We start from the raw sequence: 26,004 nt of genomic DNA, 5'->3' as shown, positions 1-26,004 counted from the left end.
CTATTCCCTTAAACCACGAGAGCCAGAGCCGCCGAGAGCCTGAAACTCTTTAGCTCGCTGCCTCGTGTGTTCTGTCGTAAACAACTTGAGATCATCGTTTCTATTTTTAGCTCCAATGCGTAGGATCCGTTGACCCAAAAAAAAAAATCGAAATAAAGAGAAAAATATGGTGGTCGGGGTCAGCCAGCGCTTCGTTTTTGGGCCGGCCAACAGGAGTCCGTTGCCTTTTGTCGTGAACCATTTGTGTAAACAAAATTATTTATGACTACCTCCCCCCCCCCCATGCTCGCTCCCCTTCTTTCTTATCCCTATCCCTGTTCCACCCCCTCCTCAGCGCCTTCTCTGGGTTTTCTTCTCCCTATTTGTCCGTAGGCTCTTCTCTTTTCTCTTTACTTTTTTCCATTTGTCCGTAGGCTCCCTCCCCTGTCGCTCTTTCCCCATGGATTCCTTACCTTTTTACGCTCTGCTGCTTCTTCATCCTATTTTACTGCTTTTCATCCTCTTCTTCGTTACTTTGTACGAGTGTGCGCCAGTGAGTGTGTGTGATTGCTTCAATCTCGATTGTCAATCTAGGCGGCTGGTTAGAGAGATGTGTGTTTGCCTTTGGCCTGGAACCAGGAACGAAAACGGGAACGGGAACGGTCAGCGACCCCTCCGAACGATTACACGTGTTGTAAATTAGTTTAGGATTCTCTCCATTTCTCTATTTCCCTTTCCCAATTCTTCATTTTGGGGAATATTAATGTTTTGTTTGCTTGGATTCAAGTTTGTCTTCGATTTTCTCCCTTTTTTTTCGGTGCGAAGATTGAGGAGTTTTCGAAAGATTAAGGAGTTTTTCCCTTGCAAATGGGGAATGAGATTGTGTGGATAGCACTTCATTTGATATCGAAAGAGAGATTAAGTTGGGCAGAAACACCTTGGCTTCGGGGTGCTTCCTTTTACCAACCGATCATCAGAAAGTAACCCCTCCACTCGATAAAGATTTCATTGAATGTATTGTAAAGGAAAAGAAATGACTTTTAACACACACACCGAAGAAACCCTGGTCACAAAGGAGTATAATATCTCATAGAAAACACCTGAATGATGACTGGCTGCTGGAAGGGATCTTTCATAGCTTTCATAGCCATAGGAAAACTCCAAACAAAAGATCTCTAAATTATCGAGGGGTTCTGGATCTGCTTGGATATTTTTTTGTATGGTTGGGGGAGGATTGATTGTGCTCTCACGATATCCAGCAGGGTGCCACCTGATCCAACAACAGAGAGATCCACACCAAGTGCCACAACAATTTCACACCTTTGTACACCGTTAGAGAGAGAGAGAGAGAGAGGAAGGCGTGGCAGCAGATGCACATCAGATATAGCCCCCAAGAGCTTATCGTTTTGAGGACCTGACAACCGGTTCTTAAACATACTTTCTAGGTTGAGCCCCCCCCCCCCCCCCCCCCCCCCCCTCACAGCTTGCGACTGACTTGTGATTACTAAATTAGCACTCTCCTGATTGCCACACAGCTCTCATCCTCTCTCCCATCTGGCATCCCCACTGACATTTCTAATTGCCGTTGACTTTGGCTTTGGCTGTAAAAAAAACAACGAAGAGAAAAACTGAAGAAATTCCTTTTTAATTAGCGTCCCATGAGAGCGCAGGCCCCAGTCTGCAGTAGCAACCTGCAACTGTCCCAAAAATTGTGTTGCGTCATAATCAAACGTCTTTTGTGGGAACTTCCGTAGAAACAGCCACCGTCTAATGCTACTCTTTTCTAACATCGCTAATGACGGCCCTGCTGGGGAGCTCTGGCGCGTATTTGGGCCCTTAAATCCGGAAATGTCTGTCGCTCTCTGCTCTGGCTCTGTGCCCAGTTGTTGCCCCGTTCTTGGCCTTGGCTTCGATCGTCGGATATGACAGAGCACTTTCGGGGGCAAGCGCAGCGGCCCCGTGTGAACCGCCGGCTGTTGCGTGTCCAGGGTCCAGTAGCCAGTAGCCAGTAGTTCGAGGTCCTGGGAGATCCGTGAAATTACCATAAAATTATTGTTCCACGGCGTTGCCTTGGTGCCGCTGCTTCCCACAGTCATTGTTGCATATTTTACACGCTTCTCCGACTGTGAGCGCTCTCAACCAACCCCCGTGTGATGTTGATTATCCTGCCAAGAGTCGCGGGTGTGGGAGCACCCTACACAGGTCCTGCAAGCCCTAATCGAGTCCCACAACCTGTTGGCCAGTAACTTTCACCCTCTCCAGGCTGGACAGGCTGGACAGGCTGGACAGACTGGACTGGCTGTGCCGGCGCAATCAGGGCATGGCTCGCTCAACTGGTTTCAAGGGAATCGAAACTGTTTCCCATGATCAGCCAGCGTGTTGCATGCCCCGGCATGCGAGCGGCTGCGGCTGCGGCTGCTGCTGCGGGGGAAACAAATTTTAAATTACATTTTTATTTTGATTTCTTTGCCCGGCTCCCGACTTAATGGCCCTTGACGTCGACTCTTGATTATCCTTCATCCTTCTTTCAACTCTTTCACGCACACACACACACACCCTCTGGGGAGGGAGGGAGAGGGGTTTGTTTCGTTACTCCATTCTCCCACGTTCCGAGGTCGATCCTTGCCCTGCAGCAGGATCAATCGGAGACGTATTTAGATACAATTTGATGTTTATGTATCTCAAGGGTTGCCTTCTTGCCGCCGCCGATGCCATTACTTCCTCGCTTCTTCGTTTCATGTTTCCTCTCTCTCGTATCTCCCTTTTCTGGCTGTCTGTTTGTCTTCCCATCGAGGAATGTGTATGCCGAAGGAAGATCCTCTTCAAATAGACGTAGACGTTGACACAAACACCTGGTCGGCCGATGGACGCTGACTGCCGTGGAAATACAAGCAAATAAAACATGTCAACCGATTGGATAATGTTTAAAGAGTCATATGTGTACATATGTACTTTGTTTGGAGGTTCAATACTCGACTGGGCAGGGACACGAGTGTACAGGGCTGTGACAATACAGCCCATGAATCTGACTACTTTGCTCAGGGAACCCAAAGGTACAATAAACGGATGCCATTCCACTTTCCGAAATAGTCCTTGACCTATTCATATGTACATTCCTGACATAAAAATACATTCGAAACCATGGCTGTATCTTTCCCAGTGTATGTATAACTCAAGGAGCCCACTGTTTCGGCCAGGGGATGCGACTGTAGAGGACAGTGATCGGGATCCTACTGTATCCTACACTCAGGGAAAAATGGCATAGTAAAAAGACACACCCATATCTAAATTGGGTTAATAATATTATTCTTTTTTCAAATAAAAACATAGTTGAAAAACATAGTTGAATAAAATAGAATTCACTTTTGATTTTACAAAAATGTTTGAAGATGTCGGAAGCACACTTTAAAATAAATATTATATATTAAATTTGTAGAAAATAAAGTCAACCTATGTTAATATGAAAATATTTATTTAAATACAAATATGCGATATATTTATTTCAAATACTAGAGAGCAAGACCACTGCACACTCGCGTCTCTTGCCGATATAAGTAAAACATAGGAAGACGATCCAAAACTTTATTATATAATAGAGAGATATGAAATACAAATATTTCACTTTCTTTTCGAAAATCGTATACGTTTGTAGATTGTACATATATTAAAATTCCAATATTTGTTTTCTCTGGGTGTAGAAAGCAGTATAGGCCGCCTATATTAAGCAGGGATCCCCATGCATAGGACAGGATTCGACTGTTTCGGCTAGAGATACGACTGCAAATAGAAGGGATCCGACTGTTTCTGACAGGGACTTAACTTTCTTGAACATTTTTTGAGCATTTCGTGGAGAGATGCCACTGTACACAGCAGGGATAGAGGCGACTGTATCTCCAAGGATCTGTGTGTAATTACAGGGAAATGGAGAAATAAGAAAAGATTGTGAGATGAAATTACAACGAAAAATGAAACAGGGCCGCCCCATTTCCAGTGCTGCCAAACAAGCCTACCTCCCACCTCGTCGCACCCCCCACCCCTTCTCCCCAAACGAGGGGCAGACAAAGAGCTGGCTTTGTCTGAGCAACAGATATTCGTATATTTACCCTAAAAAGAAACAGAAAAAGAGAAGAGCAGAAAAGAAAACAAAAAACAGAAAGAGAGAAGACAGAAACAGGGAACCAAGCGCAAAGGAGAGGAGCGAACAAACAGCATATCCTGTACCCTTGCACAGACATTGACTTTCATTATCTGCTATGCCACTTTAAGCCACTCAGAGGAGGCACCACACCACACAGAACAACACTGGGGGAGCTTCAGCGACGACACACGCAGGGGAGTCCAGAGGCAGGGGCGGAGGCAGAGGCGGAGGCAGAGGCAGAGAGGCATGCATACTCGTATAAGAAATCTCAAGCACTTCCCAGTCACGGGCACCAGCCCCAGCCCCAGCACCAGCAGCAGCCCCAGCGCGGAGCAGGAGACCAGACCGACCATCTATCCGAAGCGAGGACGTGCTGCCTTTGGGCCGCCACAGGGTGCAGTCACTGCTAATGCCACAGCATGGGGAGCCGGGACAACAGGGACAAGGGCAACCTGGGAATCACTGGATCGAGGATCGCGACTGGAGGCACACACCGACACTGGAGAGTCGCAGAGAGGCACAGAGTCAGCCGTGTGTATCCATCCACTGAGCAATGAATGCCACACGAAAGGGGGATCAAAGCGAAGTTATTTATTCGCTTCTTTCTGTATCTGTGTGCGTTTGTGTGTGTTCGTGCCAGCGTCAGAGGATACTTTTATAGCCTGGCTGCCGCCCTCTTTCTGCCCCCTACCCTTACCCCCACCCCCTCTGGCACTTCTTTACTTTTGATTTGCATTCCAATGTGTGTGCAACAGCGCGGGGCCCGACCCAACCCAGAAACGGGGGAAAAAATAAAGAAACTCAAAGCAGCAATAACCGCCACAGATATCCCTTTCGCTTCGCTTCGTGGACCAAGAGGGTGCAAACGGACAGAGAGAGATGGAGAGAGAGAGAGAGAGAGAAAGAAAGAGAATTAATTGTAATGTAAGACTTTCAAGTGGAGAAATACTTTCAATTTGCTAAATAATATATGTCATTCGATCGATCCTCGTTCGGTGGATCCCCATCCTGCCAAACGGGACTTGAATTTTTGATTGCAATTCTCTTCCATTTTGTGTACAGTACGTTTCGGCACTATAGGGCCTACTGAAACGGGGTCTTAAAACGATTAATTATTATAAACTATCGAAATTATTGGGAAAAAGATGTTAATTATCGCATGAGCTATCGCCATCGCAGAGGCAATAAGTTTTAAAACGATATGAAATCCAGAGAGCGTAATTTTGAAAATCACAAATTAAAAATGATTTGTAAACTTTTTAAGATATTTGTCGGAGACAAAAATATGATATATCAAATTACTTATAACAATTATTTAATACAATACAATTTTTTTTTTTAATACGTTATGAATTATTATTATTAACTATTATAATTATAATTATCCCTAACTCTTTGGGTATACTCTAATAATTTCAATATTAGAGCGTTTTTGTCTAAGAAAAAAATTTAATTTTGAGAAATATATTTTAATAAAACTAAAACCTTTTTTTTTAATAAAAACTGTTTTTGGCTTTGTTCGTCTTAAATCAATTTTTTTGGATATGTATAAATTTTTTTTTTCAGCTCCACATGATTTTTAGTTTTGAAACAAAAATACATACAAGTAATCATTATTTTGGAGTATTATTTTTGTAATTTAGATAATCTGTTTCCTTAAGATTTCACTTTTAATTTTTCGAAAATAGTTTTTGTGGGAGCGTGATTCGCGATTTCCAAATACATATGTATGTATACGTCTTTTTTCGATTCCATCCTTTCTTAGGCCGCACCTACATACATCTTCCTGTGCTCATATGGATCTGTGCTTTGTTCTAGAATTTGCTTGCATCATATTCTTAGGATTATCTAAAATATTCTACATATCCTTCAGTGGCATCCTTAAGATCGTATTTGCGTAGCACACCATCTCTCGAAAGAGTAACCTCCTTCCCATAACTAAAGTAACAGCTTCCATTGCACTCAGTTTCGTAGATCAATGAATCGCGTAGAATGCCTTTCCTGGGGGGTGGGCCGTGCTCTTCCTTTCGAAATGTGTTGTACGTGTTGCATGTTATCGCGTTATCGGGTCTGGAAACATTTTCCTCCGAAACCCCCAAAAAGGGTCGAGTCTCTTTGTCCATTAACCCTTTGCAGAGTTTCCTGATACATAAAACATTTTGTGAGCGATTTTGTTTTGTGGGAAAGGTAGTAAAATGAAATGATTTTTGTTGTCATTTTTGATTGCATTTTATTACGCACTCCTGGTGTTCTCCGAAACCAAGATCCAGGAGTCGAGATATTGTACACGGCTTCTGCTGTTCTTCATTCGGTTTTTAATGACTTTGACATGCATTTGACCTAGATATGGTAGAGATTGCAACGAGACGAGAGTCTGACCACCAAGGTGGAGATTGCAGTTGCAGTTGTAAGGATCTGAAAAATGTGTGTGACTGTGTGTGTGTGTGTTCCCAAGAATCCGTAATCCCTCTCTCTCCCTCTCTCTGGAGAAAAGCTTATTTAATCTGCATGTCAACGACTCGGCATTTGGGGGAGCATTTGAATGCTTCATGTTTACGACTTTTGTCGCATTTCATTTTCAGTTATTTTCATAACCAGCCAGCCAAGACGACGATCGACGGGACAGGCCCCAGTCGCAGTGGCAGTAGCAGTCTCAGTCGCAGTCTCCAGTCCCGAACCAGACATGGCCATGACAAGAAATGGCCAAAGAAATCCTTTCCAAGAAACATAACGCACTGAACATGAAATCCATTTGTAAAACATGCTTTTGGCTTTGGCAATTTGAGTAGTAGCCACAGCCACAGCCACGCCGGGGACTGGGTTGGGCTGGGCCGGGCCAAACCAGGGGCCAGTCGCACATCCAACCTGGGCATCCTCTCTGGTTCTCGTGTGGCATGTGGTGTGGTGTGGTGTGGTGTGGTGTGGTCATACCTCCCAGTTGGATGTGGCAACATCAACAGCAACAGCAACAGCTTGGCTGCTCTGCCAACTGCAGTCAGCCAAGCAGCTAGAGAGAACCATCCATCCATCTATACGTCCATTCATCCATCTATGCCTCTATGTATCCCCCCAGCTGGAAGCGACTCGTGTCTCGTGCCTCGTGCCTCTGGAGTTGAATGAACCAAAAGAGAGCAGTAGTTGTGTTAGTTGCTCTTGTTGCAAGCGGCAGCTCTCTCCTGCGGCACTCGTGCGTTTCCTTCAGCAATTTGCAACAAACAGCAGATGCCTGACATTGCCTGGTCCAAGCCGATAGTTGGACTGTGAATGTGGTTTGTGTGCGGAGTTCCTTCTTGGTCTAACGAATTACGTATACGGGGAGCAGCGGAGCCCCATGATTGTGGTTGCCTAGATCTCAGTCTCAGTTTAGCTTCGTTTCAGCTTCCTGCAGCCAAAGTCAGAGTCAGAGCCAGGCCAAAAGCAACCATGCCAAACCGCAATGGACAGATCAAGAGCCAAAGACAATTTCCTTTGAGAAAAAGAAAAGCTAAGCCGGGCATGAATAACCATTTAAAGTGCTTTCCCAGGCGGCAGTCCTGAGAACTCGGCCTGCCCCAACTGAACCCCGGCCTGCCAGCAGGTGAAGCTCCCTGAAGAGAGAGAGAGGGAGAGGGAGCCACAGTGACAAAGAGAAAGAGAGAGAGAGAGAGAGAGAGAGAGAGACGACGACGACGACGACCTAGCAAACCCTTCATTACTCGAGCGTCACCTCCTCTTCTACCCTACCATGAGTGAGTGGGGCATTCAACTTGTTTCTATCCGCCCAGACAGACAGACAGACAGACAGACACAATTTTCACACAATATTTTCCTACATTTTCTGTGCGGCCTTTTGCTCTGTTTTTCCTGCCACACTGTGTGTGTGGTTGGGCTGAATTTTCTTGCACTCCTTCCTTCTACTCTTTTGCTCTTCTTTTGGATCGCATTTGCGCATGCGCACACAGTTTTCCCGTAACAATACTCGCGAACAACAAAAGGAACAATAAGAAAATGAAAAAAAAAAAGAGTTCACTCTGCAGAGTGCCTTTCTCCATGTGCTCCATGAGAGGTTGAGAGGGCCAGGGCCAAGAATGGACCGCGACCGAGACCAAGTCCCATACCCATACCCATACCCGTACCCCATACTCCAGGCCAGGCCATATCCAGGCCCACTCTTCAGCGACAGAGTGACAGCAAAAAACGCGAGGAACTTTTTATGTGAATTATGAAGAGAAAATGTCTCATTCATATGCACATCACGGCAGATACGGCTTCAGCAGATACTCGTACTACTCGTACGTTGACAAATTCCTGCATTACGCAAAAGGCATTGTACTCCACATGCAGATCGCGAAATTAAAGTCTCTCTTCGGGGCGGGTGGGGGTAGCGTTATCGACAGTCCTTTTGGTAACCGAAAAAGCAGCCTTATACGGGGATCCATATCAGGACAAGGGCAGCTTTGGATTGATATCTGCCAGAGCCTAAAGGCATGCCCCAACATTCTGCACCTTTCCTTGCTCCAATTTCATGGCCCAATACCTGGATAACTTTCGAAACTGTACGCAGAGGTCCAAAATAAACACAAAACAAACCAAAGGAATGGAATGGAAAGGCTACAGAAAATGATGAGAAAAATGGAAGCCCAGTCAAGAAGCGATGGTGGCGAGGACGAAAGGATTGCGTCAAAAGGCAAATAATCGTCTCGTCGTACACTTGGATAAACATGCGATACGAGGAGAGTATTCCTTTGTTCTTTGTTTGCCCACAAGTATCCCTTTTTTAGTGGGATCCGATCCGAACCGATCCGACCAACAGGTAGAAGAGTGCGGTGTGGTGCGGTGCGGTGCGGCGCGGCTACAGTACCACAGCAAAACTGGTTTCTCCAGATTCCTCCAAGTCGAAAGTCGAAAAGGAGCGGCCTGCCCAGAGGACTGTGGGACTGTGGGACTGTGTGGACTGGGGAAAGAGGACTGGCTGCTGGATTGTGACTCTGACTCTTCGACTCTCCGACTCCCGAATGATTGTGAGTGGCATACAAAGCACATAACCAGTTTGATCCTCTGGGCCTCGATGAGTTGGCGTAAAAGCAATTTTAATGTCCTTCTACCCAGTCCATAAAATCATGAATAATCGCCAATCGCCCAGCGATCGTACGTGCATGGAGGATATGAAGGTCCCGGTACCCGGTACCCTGTGCCCGGTGCCCGGTCCCGGTCCCCGTTCATGCCCCCAACTCCCATCCGCAGGCGGCCTGGCCTGTTGGTTCGGTGATTTGTTTGCCTGATATTTGTGAACCTCTCTTGTTGGCCCTTTGTCTGTGATGGTGTGGACCCTGCACGATCCTTGTGAGCGTTTTGCTTTGCCGGTGGTGACTGTACCTTTTGGGAGCAAGTGTTGGAAACGAGGCGTTGGAAAGGCTTAAAGTCTGCAGAATAGAAAAGTGTATTGTATGGTTGGTTTTTTGGAAATATATCAATTCCTTAGTTGATCCTGTCTTGAGTGGATACGTCAGTCTTTGGGGCAACCTCTACCGATCCCCTGATTCCACTAGGCCTACGCCTTGACCAGATCATGCCAGATCTTTTCTTGATTAAATCAAACTCAACTGTACAGAAAAATACACAATATACATCTGTATTTGTAGATGCCATCACGACGATCCCCCCCACACACACAGAAATATCATGGTATCAGCGAAAAATACATATATATATAGTATATATAGTACATAATCTGCTGTGCGGGGTGATTCCTTGAAAATCCTTTTCAGATAAACACAAGTGCACTCCAGTTCTGAATCTCAATCTCAAGAAACACAGAAACACAGAAACACCAACAACAGAGTGGAGGGATAGAGGAAAAATTACCCCAGAAGAAGATCAAATATACATTTGAGTAAACAAGCAGCGCATTCCAACGAAACGGAAAAAAGAGCAGCCAGGGAAAGGGATACGCGTACCCCCCACCCCCCCAGTCGCCACCAAATGTCCCCATCCCTGAAATCCAAGCGGTAGCACCACCACCAGCACAGGCACAGCCTTGGAGAGAGACCCAGGGCACAGGCACAGGCACAGGCACACAGGCAACGACTGCGATTATGATGACGACGATGTTTACATATCCCCACTCGAAGACGAGTGAAACCCAAAGCCCCCAGCCCCAGTCAAAGCCAAAGCGAAGATCTGAAACGGAATTGGAATTGAAACCCTTGAGAGCGTGGACTCCTGCGAGGCATTCAACAGCATTCCGAATCCATAGAGAGACAGAGAGAGAGAGAGAGTAAAGATCAAGTGAAGGGTGCAATGCGAGAGATCCAAAGTAAAAGGATTGCCACACTCTCAGTCGCTGTCGCAGTCGCTGTCGACGCTGGCATAGGCGTAGGCTAAGGCATAGGCAAGGCGCTGCTGCTGCCCCAAGAGGTGACGGCAGTTCATTGAACTGAGAGATCCCCATCCCATCGGCATCCAGGCAGAGGCGCAGGCAACAGGCACAGGCTCACACACACAGAGGCAACAACGATCTGTGCTGTGGGATAGGACAACGACTGTCAGCCTGTATCTGTGGATACAGTGTGTGTTTGTGTGAGTGTGTGTTTGTGTGTTTGTGTGTGTGTAGTGGATGGTTGTGTGTGGCCGCGGCCAAGGAGTTTTTCCTGCTTTTCTTGTCGCATCCTACAGCCAGGCCAGAGAGTCTTCGGCCATAAACAGGCGGCGGCAGCGGCACAAACAGAGACAGAAACAGGGACTGGGACCTGGGACCTGAGACCTGGGACTGGAGACCGGGACCAAGACTGAGACTGAGGCTGTGGCTGGAAGAAATCGTCGGTTTTATTATTACAGCTATTTGCTGCAGAAGCAGGAAGGAAATTGCGTACGCTATGACAACGTCGAGGAGGCGACGATGACGATGACGGCGGCAATCCTCGGTCGCTCTCTCTCTCTGGCATTTTCCCCCCAGTAAAAATAGATACAAATATGTATGTCTGTGTCTGTGTGTGTGCCTGTATCTATCGGCAATTTGTGGGCTAGACAAAGGAACAGGAATTTGCCTCTAATAGAATTCCGTTCAAGCTAAAATGTTCATGCCTTTCGGACTGGATCTCTCCTTGGGTTGATTGATTTACATAAAAATAAACCAAATTGGAGAAGGAATTTCCCAATTTATCGAGATCGAGATCTCTCTGTGGATATTTTTAGGTGAGTGACGACTTTTCGATGTGTTCGATGGGAAATTAATTGATTTTCTATGGTGATTTAGGGTCCCCCGAACCGTCCCGTCCTTCGCCCAGATCAATTAAAGTCCTGTCCCACCAAGGAACTTCTACCGATTTACCGATCTGCGGGTATTTCATTTCGAATTGTGAATCGTAATGAAGATTGACTGGCAAGAGTACGGAAATAGCCTTAACTTACCCCCAAATGAGGCAACGTTGCAACCCCCGAGAAGAAGCGTGGACCCACATAAAGACGGAAATAGACCACCGCCAGCATTCGCCCAGAAGGAGGCTGCTACCGATCGGTGCACACCCCGCCCCCCCGCACCCTTGTCACGCTCTAGGGGTTAAGTCAACCCCTGCCGCGCTCCTGGGACTCCTTGCCTCGCTGTTTATGTTTGTCCATCGATTAACAGATTTTTATCGCCGGGCAGCCCACAAATTACTCAACACCAAGAAGCGTAGGAGGATAGGATTGTAGAGGATCGTTAGGGGATCGTATTACTTGTGCGTGGGCGTGTCCTGCTGAGGCTGCTGTTGCTGTTCGTGGAACACACGCGTATCGCAGCACGCACATCTACGAGGATTTCGGGAATCTCGGGATCCTTTTGTCTCAAGTCCACGTGATCGGCAAGCGTCCTCAGTCCTCAGTCTTTGCTGACTTCATCAGTCCTTTATTGTCCCCGGCTTTTCTATTCATTGACCTTCTGTCTTTCGACTTTTCTTATCCTGCCTCTGTATGCCTCTTTTTATCTTCATTTGCCTGCGTCTATTGTTTGGTTTGCCTTTGTTTGGTTTTTGATATTTCTCTGGGTTTGCCGTTGGGACTTTTCCAGCCCAACGTTCAATGAACTGTGCCCGAGGATACGCTCAAATCGATTGCTATTTCTCATTAGAAATATAATCTAATGAGATGGAACGATCTTGTGGATGGTTATGTGCAACCAAGTAGCGGAAAGTCAAGCTGAGACTTCTCTCTCTTCCATCATTCGTTCTCAGACATTGTCGTTCTCGTATCGATCCTGCCCCCATTCGAATGTATTATGCATACACGATCCTGCATAATTTCCAATGATGATGCGACATGCAGCCTGACGCGTGTTTGTTTCGATTGAAAGAAATTATAAATTGAATTCGCTTTTCGACCTCAATTAAGGCTATCAGGCAGCCGGGCCATCGGGCCATCGGGGGCGATCCTTTTGGCGCAGAGTACCAGCAGAATCAGCTTTTTATTCTGTATTTTTAATTGAATGTAATTAGGGGAATGGCTGTATGAAGGCGAGGGTTGATCCTGCTGAGAGTCGCTTTGCCCATGCGCCCCAAGCGGATTTCCCTGCGGCGATTTTCCCATGGCAACGACTCAAAGACTCACACAAGACACGAAGCAGAGGCAGACGAGGAGGCAGTAGCAGAGGCAGGGGCAGTGGCAGGGGCAGGGGCAGAAGGAGGAGAGAGAAATCGTGCATTGAACCCTTTGTATTTCTTACGCAGAAAGAGTGGGAGAAAAAAAAGAGAGTCCGGGATGCAGCCACTTGGCTGCAGCTCCACATGCACCCATTTCCATTTCCATTTTCATTCACATGCTCGTTTTTTGCTGCTGGCTCTCCCCCTGCCCGCAGGGAGCTCCATGCGACTGCTAATGGATTCTACGCGGCCTCTCTCTCTCTCACTCTCTCTCTTTATCACTTGAGCACTCCATGGCACTCTATGGCACTATCCCACTGTACGACTGAAGAGGCCAAGAGGCGACCGACGACCGACTCCTCCTGGCAGTGACTTCCCTTCCGAGGCGAATGCACTTTGCCAGCTTTTCTGTTCTGCTTTTTTCCAGCTCTTTTTCTTGGTGTTCTCTTTCTCTTATTTGCCCCTTGGCCTATCGCACGTTTTTCTCCTGCTTTTCCACAGGGCTAGGAAAAACTAGGAAACTACCTCCCTGCCTCTGCCTCTGCCTCTGCCCTTGCAGTGTATTATTTACGCCCTGCCCCATTCTGCGGCCGTCGTCGGGTCGATGGTGATAAGCCGCCGCTGCGGTCTTCCGCCCATTCCAGGAGGATTTTGAAGTCATTGTCGGACAATGTCCCAGACTTTGTTGTTGTTGTTGTTGCTCGATGGGTAAATAAATACCCATTTGCTGCTGATAACAAACGGAAGAGCCACATGGTCAACGCCCCCTCCCTGCCTCAAAGAATGCGCTGATAATGCAGCGGGAAATAGTGGACGATTTCCTTCGATCCTTCGATACAAAATTATTGATTTTATTATCAGAGGGAATGCCAAAGAGCGATATCCGGGGCAGGATATACATATTTAAATGTTATAATTAAGATAGTTGCCACCCCCGCGCAGATACGCAGATACGCAAAGATAAAGATAACCAATCCTGTCCTCCTGTGATAACCAGGACGCTTATCGGCTATTGATTTTTCCTTATCAGCAGCCACAACAGGACTCACTCTGTCCTCCCCCACTCAGATAAGGCCTGTCTCTGTGAAAGATTTTCTTTTCCGAGTTTTTTCAAATTTTTGCTGCTTTGTTTTGTCTGTTTATGAGGGCTGTTCTTACCTTGGCCAAATGTTGCTGTTACCTTGCCCAAAAAGCGTGAGCTACGCTGGCAAGCTGCTCCAATTATTTATGAAAAATCGCTGCGCTGTATGGAAGCGCTGCTGTTGCTACATTTCAGGCGGCACGGCACGGCACTGCAGAGCACTTCTTGCTAACTCAGTAAACTAAGACCCTCCACACATGCATAGCTTGCAACCAGTACACGAGTGTGTCTGTAATGTGGATACCCCAACCCAATCCCAAGTACACAATTGGGTCATCGGTTGTGACAGTTTCGCGAAATGCAACAGAAATGCAACAGCAGCACTTGAGAACTGAACTTCTTTCGTTCTTGCGGCCCGAAACGAAGGTGAGCGACGTGCCACGACGAAAGTCTGCACAGAAAACACCAGTACTTAGCCCCTGAATTACTAAATTACTCGAAACGAATTTATAGTAATTACAATAGTACTAGTGGGACTAGTGGGGCGAACGATATCATAGAAAATACAAATTGAATCGCAATCAATGGATCGTCCGCTCCTGAGGTGTCGTTAGAATCTTCATCAGGGACATTACACTCCTCAAACTCTGTATCAGAATCCTTCTTATTCCCTTCTACATCCCTTTCCTCTTGTACGCCAGCCCTTCTCTTACACTTGATGCCGCGTGAATTACGACCATTCTGTTTCGCTTGGAACTCCGGTAATTGACTTCTCAGTTCAAAGGGCAGGCTTTCGTCATCCGCCAACATTTGGCGTTGTGCTGGGGGAATAAGCTCAAAATCCAGCATACGCTGGCGTGAGGACTCCTCAGGTGTTTGCTGCAATCCTTTGGGACCCATATATAGGGCGAACTCACGCATCGATTGGATGGCACTCCTAGACTGCGCAGTCATCGATAGGGTAAGACGTGGACGACCATTTCGACCTATTGTGCCCGCCTCCACCACGAAGGAAAACGATGATGCCTGTACAGTGTACACCACACCGCACCGCACCGAAGAGAACAGAAGAGAACAGAAGAGAAGAAAAGTGGAGTTTCGGATAATACAAAGAACAAAAAAGATAAAAGTCCCCTCCCGAACTCACGCTGATTAGACAGGTGATGCCAAAAACGAGATAATTTTTCATCATGTGCCTCTCAGGAGATGCTTCCCAATTGTTTGTATAAATGTGTTCCAAATGTTTCAAGATCACAAAATGTTTTCGAAATTTAATGCAAAGGTCTATCGATTGTAGTATTATTGTATCTATCGAATCCATTTAAACCGCCGCTTAAGTCAAATAATTCTTAACCTTGGGATTTTCCTTTTTTTTTGTTTTGGCATAAATACAATTTTGTTGTTCTTGTTCTAAATTATCAATACTTTAATGCGCTTTAATGGTATTTTTACGGACTACCCTACGTATTATAATTATCAGTCAAAGTCAACTAATTTAGCGTGGAAATCTATGGTGAACGAGCGGATACTGGAGAGTGACTCACTCTGCTCGAAGAAGAGTGTGTGGGAGCTATATCAACTACATATATATCTTTCTTCTGAGTGTTACATACATTCAATTGCTCCACAAACCTAGTATACCCGTATAATCGTTGAGTATCGGGTATAAAAACGCATCAATATTATAACCAAAAGAAATATATTCTGATTTATTTCATTCACACCACACTGGGAATGGAAATAACGGATGGATGTTATGGGTAGTATTACTTGGTGTTATACCAACGGTGGAGAGGATAATTGGGTACCAAATAGTCCATCCGCATATTTCGCAATAGAGCGCAGTGCATGTACGCGTACCAATCGTCCAAGTCCGCGGTGTGGCAGTTCTCCGATCGGCCATCTGTGTAGATCTCCGATCTCAGATTAACTAGGATATTCCGGTGATTGCGTTTTTTCGTATCAATATACCGTGGAAACCATTTGTATATTCTGGGACGGTTGTAAACGGTCGACTTGCCCTGGCACACAGAACCATGAAGCTTTTCCATCCGATACTCGCCACGTTCGGGTAGATCTATCTGGACCCATGGCAACCAATTTCTGCCTTCAAACTGGAAACGAGTATCTTCCCAAACATCCCCGAAGGTGACGCCCCACGGATTGAATACCCAATTACCCATATGATCAGTCGCGTATCGCGGCACGGATATGGTCATCTCTGTACCAGCTCTCTGTTCGATAGCACCAGCATCAGCACCAGAATCAGCACCAGCACCATCACTTTCGTTACCACCCTCAGCCTCCACATCGTCATATTTTCTTGGTAGTAACTTAGTAGTTCCTTTAGTTGCTTTATCCTTGGCCCAGAAGTTGAGGAGACCCTTGGTGCGGAGAGGATGGACACTAGACCGTTTAGTCCACTTTTTTACCAACTGGGGTGGTGCAGTGCTGCGATGTGCTTTACGAGGTGGCGTCTCACTTCGATATACTTTGGGAAACATGCGAAGGCCCAGACCAGAGTTATCAGCCGCCATCTGCATGTCCTGCCGATCCAGATATTCAGCTTCAGTGACACCCTTCATTAGCAGCTGCTCGCTATAAGGATGTCTGGCGGAGGAGACAACAGTTTCTTCGCCCAGTTTCGTGACACTTTCATTGGCTTTCATTGGCATCGTATCCACCATAAAAGGCCTCATCTGTAGGACATTATTGCACCGTGTTTATGGCATCGAATACTCTGTGGGATGGTACTTACGATCAAGCATCCAATGGCAACATACACTAGATAATTTACTTTCATCGTTCATGTATTTTTTGTGTTGTGTCTGTATTTTGTTTTTAGCCTTTGAGACGACTAAATGATACTACAAATATTAGCAGCAAAGATGGAACAATATGCCCATGTTCCTCAGTTTCTCCTAAAAATTTCTATAGATATAGAGATTCGGTTGCCGACTGTCAAGGGCTACGGGAAAAATACCCCAATATACATATCATATCATACATTAACCATATCAGTTAGGTGGAACATCTCCGATTTGCCGAGTTTGTAAAGCTCCCGTCTAAGCTCAACGAAATTTGCCGCTAGAGATATGAGATGTTCGTGAGAACCTTGTGCAGCCACTTATTGACTTATGGAAAATTCACTATCGACGATTTATCTTTGCACACCGTGCAAACCATCGATTCATTCAATCCCTCGAGGGGATTGGACATAATGCCGGAACGAGCGAGCGCACTTCACCATTCCTTCCTGCGCCATTCCCACTGCCGGCATAGGATATGCCTTCTTGTTTATTAAGAAATCCATGGTCTCTTGGCATCTTCGGAATGAGCAGGTCCTTCCCTTCGCATTTCTACGTGTAGAAATCTATGGTGAACGAGCGGGAGAGTTGTGAGGCGCTGCACGGGCCGCGGCTCGTCAGAGGGCACACTCTGCTCGAAGGAGAGTATATGGGAGCTATATCGACTGATCAAGAATATATCTTTCTTCTGAGTGTTACATACATCCAATTGCTCCACAAACCTAGTGTATACCCCTATAATCATTCAGTATCAGGTAAAAAAACCCATCAATATTATACACAAAACAAATATTTTCAGTTTTATTTCATTCACAACACTACAATGGTAACGGGAATATCGGATAGATGGTATGGCTGGTATTAGTCGGTGTTATACCAACGGTGGAGAGGATAATTGGGTACAAAATAGTCCATCCGCATATTTCGCAATAGAGCGCAGTGCATGTACGCGTACCAATCGTCCAAGTCCGCGGTGTGGCAGTTCTCCGATCTGCCATCTTTGTAGATCTCCTTTCTCAGATTAGTTAGGATGTTCCGGTGATAGCGTTTTTTCGTATCAATATACCGTGGAAACCATTTGTATATTTTGGGAACGTTGTAAATGGTCGACTTGCCCTGGCACACTGATCCATGAAGCTTTTCCATCCGATACGCGCCAGGATCGCCATGATCTACCAGGATCCACGGCACAGAATGTTTGCCATCAAACTGGAAACGAGTATCTTCCCAAACATCCCCGAAGGTGACGCCCCACGGATTGAATACCCATTTACCCATATGATCAGTCACGTATCGCGGCAGGGATATGGTCATCTCTGTACCAGCTCTCTGTTCGACAGCACCAGCACCAGTACCAGAACCAGCACTAGCACTAGCACCAGCACCATCACTTTCTTTGTCAGCTTCAGCCTCCACTTCGTCATATTTTCTTGGTAGTAACTTAGTAGTTCCTTTAGTTACTTTATCCTCGGCCTTGGCCCAGAAGTTGAGGAGGGGATCGACACTAGACCGTCTAGTCCACTTATTTTCCAACTGGGGTGGTCCAGAGCTGCGAGGTTCTTCACGAGGTGGCGGCTCGCTATGATATACTATGGGAAACATGCGAAGGCCCAGATCAGAGTTATCAGCCGCCATCTGCATGTCCTGCTGATCCATTAGCAGCTGCTCGCTATGAGGATGTCTGGCGGAGGAGACACCAGTTTCTTCGCCCAGTTTCGTGACACCTTCATTGGATATCATTGTCATGGTATCCACCATAAAAGGCATCATCTGTAGGACATTATTGCACCGTGTTTATGGCATCGAATACTCTGTGGGATGGTACTTACGATCAAGCATCCAATGGCAACATACACTAGATAATTTACTTTCATCGTTCATGTACTTTTTGTGTTGTGTCTGTATTTGGTTTTTAGCCTTTGGAATAATATGCCCAGGCTCCTCAGTTTGTGCTGACAGTTAAGGGCTACGGGAAAGATACACCGATATAAATATCAGTATGAAAGCTGTGAAACCCCCACTTCAGAAGGAGTGAGTGGAAAGTCCTTCGATAAAGTGTTGTTGTCGAGTGTTGTCACAAAACAGATATTCTGCATTCATTTTTTTTGATTTTGACAGACTACAAAGGACAAAGTAACTGGCGAATCAGGCGCCTTTCTTTGCCTTGAACAACAGACGATAGCCGATTTGGTGCAGCGGATAATGTGGAATCATGTACTCCATCCGCTGGTTGCGCATGAGGGCGCAGTATTGATAATCCTTCCATTTAACCATTGTAGTTTTGTGGCACAACTCCGATTTGCCGAATTTGAACAGCTCCCGCCTAAGCTCGACGAATATTGGCCGCTGGGTGTATGTGATGTTTGTGAGAACCTTGTGCAGCCACTTAGTGACTCTTGGAAAATTCATTATCGACGATCTATCTTTGCACACCGTGCTGATATTTTTCGTGTTTGATGGATAGTAGTCCTCGAGGGGATTGGACATAACGCCGGCACGAGCGAGCGCACTTCTCCACTCCTCCCTGCGCGTGTCCTTCCAACTGGCGGCATAGGATATGGCTTCTCCAAATCCGCTTTCCCCTTGTTTCTTAAGAAAGCCATAGCCTCTTGGTGTCTTCGGTCCGAGTAGGCCCTTGAAGCCCATATTTTGCTCAGCAACATCTGGTTTTTTCGCCAGATCTTCAATCTCCTCCACATCGTCATCATCTCGATCCTCTTCGTCTTCTGCTTCTTGTTCTGGTAATAATTCTGGCTCTGGTTCTAATTCTGTAACCTTCAGCTCCTTTCTGGTACTGCTTACTGTACTCAATTTATTTTCCACCACTTCTTCTTCATCCTTGTCTGATCCCTCCTCGTCGTCTTCCTGATCCATCGCAAGGACATCGTCAACTGGCTTTTCTTGGGATTGGACTACATCTCCACCTTCTCCGTCGCCGTCGCCATCGCCGTCTCTTGCTCTTCTCTTTTCTTGAGCTTCGTTAACTACTTCCTCTCCCTCTCCTCCTCCCCCCTCTCCTTCTCCGTCCCTTGCTCTAGGCTTTCGTTTCTCGTCATAGTTCTTAGTAGATCTATGCGAAAAAGTGATGTCCCCCGTTGTGTTTATTGCTCCCGTATACTCCCTCCTGGTTTGAGCATTGGCAAATGTGGGCATTTGGAAGAGTCGGATACCCCGACCAGCACTTATCGAATCTTTTGCCTGGTCGCTCAACCCAAGATCATAGTCGACCACCAGTCTGCTGCGATTACCAGGGTAAGTGCCTTGCGATACGACTAGATGACGGCGATTCAAGGGAATCGTCTAATAGGATTTGAATGATCGGTTGAATGGTTTATCAAACTGTTTGTTTGATCGACTTACGGTAATAAAGCAACAGAGGCAGAGGAAGACCATCACGCTGATCTTGTACATTTTTGAGTATCCTAATAGTTTTATTCACAGCAAATTTAAGAAATAAATAAAAATAAATATAATATGCCCATGTAACACTATGAATTTTATATTGGAAATGAGACTATTCCACAATTCCATTGGGGAATGAAAGAACAATGTATACTATGATAAAAAAAAATCAATGCAGATCAAAAGATCATCAGATGATCAGCTCATCAAATAGCAGCAGGACCCTCCATGGTGTTTAGTTTCAGCTTTAGATCCAGTTTTCCAAAGCAGCACTATTATGGACCTGGTTGGACCTGGTGGTAGGGATATTTGGGTACCAACGACTCCATCATCATGTGGCGCATTATCATACATTTCAAAAACATTTGAACAGGAGCCGAATCCGAACTGTGGCAGAATAACAATGGCATACCCGATGTGCCATTTGCCTTTCGAAATGCAGGGTAAAGGTGCCTCTTGCCGTACGGCTTTTTATAGATATGGGGCTTAATATAGTTCATAACCATATCCGTTCCCCTAATGGTTGATTTGTTCCAGCACACGGTGTTTAACTTCCCATCTTCGGGATAGAACTCCATTATTGGACTCGACTCTAGGCGTATTTTAGGTTGTCGGCTTTGGTGCTGGAAATGGTACCGCGTGTCCTTCCACACGGGTGCTTCGGTATGTATCATTTGATCATCTTCAGGTGCCGCGTCCATCATCAACACGTTCTGCGGACTGGTCAGATATTTCATCGGTATTGTAAGCTCCATGGGAATTTTACGGGTGGTTTTTTGTACCTGGCTTCTGAATCCGGGGGCTACTGGGGGGCTACTGAGGTTTTGAAAATCTGTGATCGGACGAGGATCCAGAAGCATAAGTCCTAGATTTCTGGTTACTGGAAGCGTGGAAGCGTTCGATGTCACTCCGATTCCCCCTGGATGGATCTTTGGATCATCGACCCCGACGCTCGGATGGATTGACGTCAAGGACGTCGTGCGTCTTATTTGGAAACGATTTTTAGTCTGCGTTCTGCCCTCGCCTTTAATATGAGATTTTTGTATTGATGACGCACTGAGGTTTTGAGCATTTGTGGCCGGACGTGGATGCAGCAGCAACAGTCCTTGATTTCTGGTTGCTGGAAACAGGGAAGTATTCGGAGTTACTCCGATTTTCCGTGTTTTTGGATCCTTAGCGCCAACGCTCAGACGGGTTGAGCTTAAAGGAACCACGACCCGTACGTGGGAACGCTTTTTACTCAGCCTTTTGTCTTCGTTTTCTTTTTCGATATTAATATCTGATTTGCGTCCTGATGGGGTACTGAAGTTTCGAGAATTTGTGGTCGGACGTAGATCCAGCTTCACCAGCCTCTTTTCATTTCCGATTCCTTGGACCTTTGCTTTGCTTTTGGAATCAACTGTTTTCGATCTAAAATACCACCAGTCATGAGTTGTGGAATTAACTTTGGAAATGGCAAGTCGCTTGGATGTGGTTGTCCGTGGCGGGTGTATGAAGAAGCTTGAAGAAGGCTTTAAGTGGACACGAACCGTGGACGGTGGCAGTGTAGGTGCGGCTCTGATTATCTGCATTTATTCGGTAAAGAGATAATGGAATGGAAATACATTCGAACCACCCCAACCTCCAACACCATCCCCGGGTACTTACGCTGATCAGGCAACCCATGAACAGGGCAAAAAACAAATGGTTCAACATTCAGGACAACCCTTACCGATTTCACTGTCAATTTAAAACACTAAGAGTTTCCCTGTGAAGATTTCAATTGTACACAAATGGCAACAAATATTTAAATTCTGTCAGTAAATTGGGTATACAATTGAAGGGCATACTAAGGGAGGTTTCATTGCTGCCATTGAATTTTCTTACCGACTTTCCTTCACTTCAATCGACAATCGAACATTGAGTTGGATGGATTGCACACTCTATATAATCTCTATAGAGATTTGTGCTTTAGCTCATTCAGTTGGCGAATGGGAAAGGAATGAGTGGGAAGTCCTTAGGGACAGTAAGAGTGTTGCAAATTGAAAGACATATATTCGGCATCGACTTTATTTGACTTTCACAGACTACAAAGGATATAGTACGTGATGAATGAGGCGCCTTTCTTTGCCTTGAACAACAGACGATAGCCGAGATTTGGTGCAGCCTCTCCAAAGGTCAGCAGAACCCTCCACATGGTGTTCTGTTTCAGTTCCAGTTTTCCGATCCAGATTTCCAAAACAGGCCTACTGTGGACCTGCTTGGACCTGGTGGTATGGATATTTGGGCAACAAAGACTCAAAGGCCATGTGGCGATCAGTGATGCATTCTAGAAATGAAAAGACAGAAGTCTGGCCAGGGGTGTGGCAATAACCGAGGAGTTGAAGGCGGGTTAAATCATCCCGCCATTTCCTGTAAAGGTTTCTTTTGCCGTAGGACTTCTGATAGATATAGGGCTTAATAAAGCTCGTAACAATATCCGTTCCTATGATTGTGGACTGATCCCTGCACACGACTTCTATATTCTTATCATCGGGGTAGTACTCCAGCAATGGATTGGACTCTAGGCGGAGTCGGGGCTGTCGGCTGTTGTGCTGGAAATGGTACCGCGTGTCCATCCACACAGGTGGGTCGGTGTATTGTATTGTATTAGTCTTTTGGTAATGGTCAATATCCACATCCTCCTCAACCTCCTCCTCATCCTCCTCCTCATCCTCCTTATCTTCTTCTTCTTCTTCTTCTTCATCCTCCTCCTCCTCCTCCTCCTCGTCGTTCTCCTCCTCCGCATTCCTGGGCCGATATTTGATCGCCTTCTCGTACTTTGCTCTGGCCAGATATTTCATTGGTATTGTAAGCTCCACGGGAATAGAAATATTACGGTGTATTTTATGTCCGTTTGCGTTTGTGACCAGTTTTCTGGTTGAACGCCTCATACTCATCTGCCTGCTTTTTTTGGGTCCGGATGGGCTAGTGAGGCCCATCAGTAATAGCCCTTGATTTCTGGTTGGAGTCAGTCGGCTCTTCCATGTCTCTGGACGCATAATCGTAGAGCGCGGACGGCTTGACCTCAAAGGAGTTAGGGCTGGCTTCTTAGTCTGAATTCTGTCTTTGGTTTTTTCTTCGCCATCAATATTCGATTTGAGTTCGGGTAAACTACTGTTGCTTTGAGCATTTTTGGTCGAGCGATGAGCCAGCACCAGCCCTAGATTTCTGGTTTCTGGGACCCTGGAAACGTACGGAATCAATGTGTTTTTTCGTGTCCTTGGATACTTGAGCCCGATACTTGAATGGTTCGAGCTTAAAGGCGCCGTGGTCTTAGCTCCAAGTCTCTGAAGGATTGAGCTTAAAACAGGCTTGAGCTCGACAGGATCGGTGGGTGCCCTGAGCGTATTCCGAAGTGCAGTCGGGGCGGGATTTGTGGCAACATATGCCACAAAAGCGCGGTTTCTTTTGCCGCCTTCGGGGACTTTTGTTTCGGTGATTGAATTATACGTGGATCCTGATGGGGTCCAGTCAGCTTCAGCCACTGTTGTTCGACTAACATGCAACAGCGTCGGAGGCTGGAACTGGTCACGATCGGTGGATGATGGAAGTGTAGGTGCGGCTCTGATTATCTGCATTTTTTCGGAATAGAAATAAGTACATATGTATGCATAAGTACATCCCCTCCCCGGGTACTCACGGAAATCAGGCATCCGATACACAGAGCAGAGCCCAAGTAAATATTTGTTTGTTCAATCATTTGGGGACTCACTGCCAATTTAAGATACTAAGTGTTTCGTTGCTAAGATTCCCATTCAAAATTGGAAAATGGAAGTTTTGTCAAGAAATAGAGTATACAATGGAAGGGCATACTGAGAGAAGGTTCATTGCTGCCATTGATTTTTCTTACCGACTTTCCTTCACTCTCTCTCTCTCTATCTCTATCTTATTGCGATATAGATACTCGTAGAATGCACAAGGCGGAGAGCTGCCAGAAGTAACTGGAACTGGGTAACACCTTCGGAGAGACATCAAGACAGACCGACAGAGAGACAGAGAGACAGACAGACACTTGGCCAACACAAAGCCACTTGGCTGAAAAGAGCGGCTCAAGGTCATCACGCCACCACACACTAACAACAAAATACACACAAACCAAAAGCAACAAACCAAAACAGAAACCAAAGTGAACCATAGCCATAGTCGATTCTCCCGGCAAAGTGATACCCCGTACTCGAAACACTCTTCTCGGCTTGAGCATGATGTTGATTCGCTGTGAAAATTTCCCATAAAAAGACAAATCTTGGTTTATAGAGAAGTATAGAGAACTGCCTGGATCTTCCCTCAGCATTTTCTGGCTATCAATGCTGTTGCTTTTTGAGGAGAACTTGGTTTTATTTTGATTTGACAAAATTAGGTAATAAACTAAAGTGAAGTCATGTAAAATAATATACATATATAGTAATAGTCTGAACCACACACACCCATATTTCAAACAAAATTTTCATTTTTCAGGTACTAACATAGCGAAATGAAACAGAAATTAAATTAAATATATTTAAAATATTGAAACAGAAATTAAATTAAATATATTAAAAATATATGAGAGTCTTTTTAATGCGGCTTGTATTTAATGTAAATCTAAAACACTTTAAAACAATTATAATATTCCATTGTTAGGAAATATATTTATTCGAAAAATGAACTACTATAAATATGAAATATATTTTATCTATTTAAAAATACACATTGTTTTTGAACGGATACGAAATTAGAATAACTCGATTGATTGATTTTGGAACTGATCTCCGACAATGTCAAATGCCTCTTCGTTTACTACGGCTGAAAATACATTTTTCGACTGAAACAAAATATACTGCTATATATTTGAAAATGCAGGAGTAATTAATCCGTTCTCAGTGCTTTTTCTCTGGCTGTAAAAAGACTTCCATCCGTCTGCTGCATAGATTTCTATGTAATCTATATACCGACTGATGCTCTACAATTACAGGGTATCAAGCAACTGCAAATCTCTTGACAGCAAACGCCGTCGTTGTCCAACTGCATCGCCAAAGAGCAGTTCAAGTCGTATTTTCAGCTATCTTCCCCGACACCCCGCTGCCCCGTCTGCGTCTCTCAATGGCCTCGAATAAGCTGCAGCAACAGCAGCCGCAGCAGCAACAGCAAAATCGGGCTGACGAAATCACGAAGTATTTGAATTGAATGAGCCACGAACCAAAGTGCGGCCCAGAAGGGGTTGGAGGGGTGGAGCAATTGCCCAGAGAGGAGTGTAGAGGGGAGTACTGGCAAGGCAAGGCGAAGCGTGTACTAATAGATGGAGTTGTATCGCACAGAAGGGGCTCCCATCTACCATCTACCATCTACACAGGTCTACACGGATCTATGAAAATATACCCCTTAGTACTGGATGGACTTGATTTCCGCTTAAGCGGATTATCACTGTACTTTAGGCAAGGCTTGAGCTGCAAAAATTTCACACAGTATTTCAATTGCACTTCAAGGGGAGTGTGTGAATGTGTGAATGGATTGTGTAGCTGTCAGATACATCTCGGAAAAATTACACCACCGTAAGACTTCCTCCGTTCTCTGTATCTCTCTCTCTCTCTCTCTCTCTCTCTCTGTCTCTTTTCTTCAATCGATCTTCCCTTTTATTACAAATCAATGGAATGCTAGTCGTACATTCGCTGATCAAATAAACCGAAAGCTGCTCCATGCTCCATGCTCAATGCTCAATGCCCCATGCCCATATACCCAGCATTGATGATCATCATCTATGGTTGTTGTCGCCTTGTGGGCGTCATCAAAGTTGCCGTTCACTTGCGATATTCCTCTCGGCTTGGCGGCGGGCTGGTGGGCGGCGCCCCAGCGACTCGACAACTGCTGTGGCTCTGTGGGGCCCTGGCTTTGGTGGCGTGCCTCGGTGGCATTTGGTGTCATTTGAAGTTAATTGCTGGGAACGGGCTCCAGCCCGGATTTGTGTCAACTCTTAAGGTTAGCCACGTAATTATGATCGTTGGCTTT

General features: G+C 45.6%; 3 protein-coding genes and 1 long non-coding RNA gene across 9 annotated transcripts; 1 reads left to right on the top strand and 3 right to left on the bottom strand.

Annotated features, from left to right (window-relative positions):
- Positions 1-14,276: 14,276 nt before the first annotated feature.
- Positions 14,277-15,091, bottom strand: LOC26533180 (uncharacterized). The gene is made up of 2 exons (XM_015182036.2): positions 14,940-15,091; positions 14,277-14,818 (listed from the first exon to the last, which is right to left on the bottom strand). Exons 1-2 carry the CDS (start codon positions 14,982-14,984, stop codon positions 14,309-14,311), a joined length of 555 nt encoding a protein of 184 aa, XP_015037522.2. The 5' UTR covers positions 14,985-15,091; the 3' UTR covers positions 14,277-14,308.
- A 381-nt stretch (positions 15,092-15,472) lies between these two features.
- LOC6897410 (uncharacterized) lies at positions 15,473-21,807 on the bottom strand. Of its 6 annotated transcripts, none has more exons than XM_033385415.1 (4): positions 21,649-21,807; positions 19,960-21,566; positions 18,429-19,899; positions 15,783-16,491 (listed from the first exon to the last, which is right to left on the bottom strand). In XM_033385415.1, exons 2-3 carry the CDS (start codon positions 20,008-20,010, stop codon positions 18,745-18,747), a joined length of 1,206 nt encoding a protein of 401 aa, XP_033241306.1. In that variant the 5' UTR covers positions 20,011-21,566; positions 21,649-21,807; the 3' UTR covers positions 15,783-16,491; positions 18,429-18,744. The 6 variants fall into 6 exon arrangements, with proteins under 6 accessions (XP_033241312.1, XP_033241313.1, XP_033241311.1 ...); XM_033385413.1 differs by lacking the exon at positions 15,783-16,491 and adding an exon at positions 17,377-18,369; XM_033385421.1 differs by lacking the exons at positions 19,960-21,566; positions 21,649-21,807 and adding an exon at positions 18,297-18,369 and having other exon boundaries at positions 15,473-16,418; positions 18,429-18,728.
- A 215-nt stretch (positions 21,808-22,022) lies between these two features.
- On the bottom strand, positions 22,023-23,824 carry LOC26532647 (uncharacterized). Its single transcript, XM_015182033.2, has 2 exons — positions 23,663-23,824; positions 22,023-23,594 (listed from the first exon to the last, which is right to left on the bottom strand). Exons 1-2 carry the CDS (start codon positions 23,720-23,722, stop codon positions 22,227-22,229), a joined length of 1,428 nt encoding a protein of 475 aa, XP_015037519.2. The 5' UTR covers positions 23,723-23,824; the 3' UTR covers positions 22,023-22,226.
- A 72-nt stretch (positions 23,825-23,896) lies between these two features.
- On the top strand, positions 23,897-24,520 carry LOC117185180 (uncharacterized). Its single transcript, XR_004470755.1, has 2 exons — positions 23,897-24,379; positions 24,478-24,520. It is a non-coding gene; the product is annotated as an uncharacterized lncRNA (long non-coding RNA).
- The last annotated feature ends 1,484 nt before the right edge of the window (positions 24,521-26,004 follow it).

The sequence above is a fragment of the Drosophila pseudoobscura genome, chromosome 2, assembly GCF_009870125.1.
Source record: "Drosophila pseudoobscura strain MV-25-SWS-2005 chromosome 2, UCI_Dpse_MV25, whole genome shotgun sequence".
Taxonomy (NCBI): domain Eukaryota; kingdom Metazoa; phylum Arthropoda; class Insecta; order Diptera; family Drosophilidae; genus Drosophila; species Drosophila pseudoobscura.
This window is presented reverse-complemented; position numbering and strand designations above follow the sequence as displayed.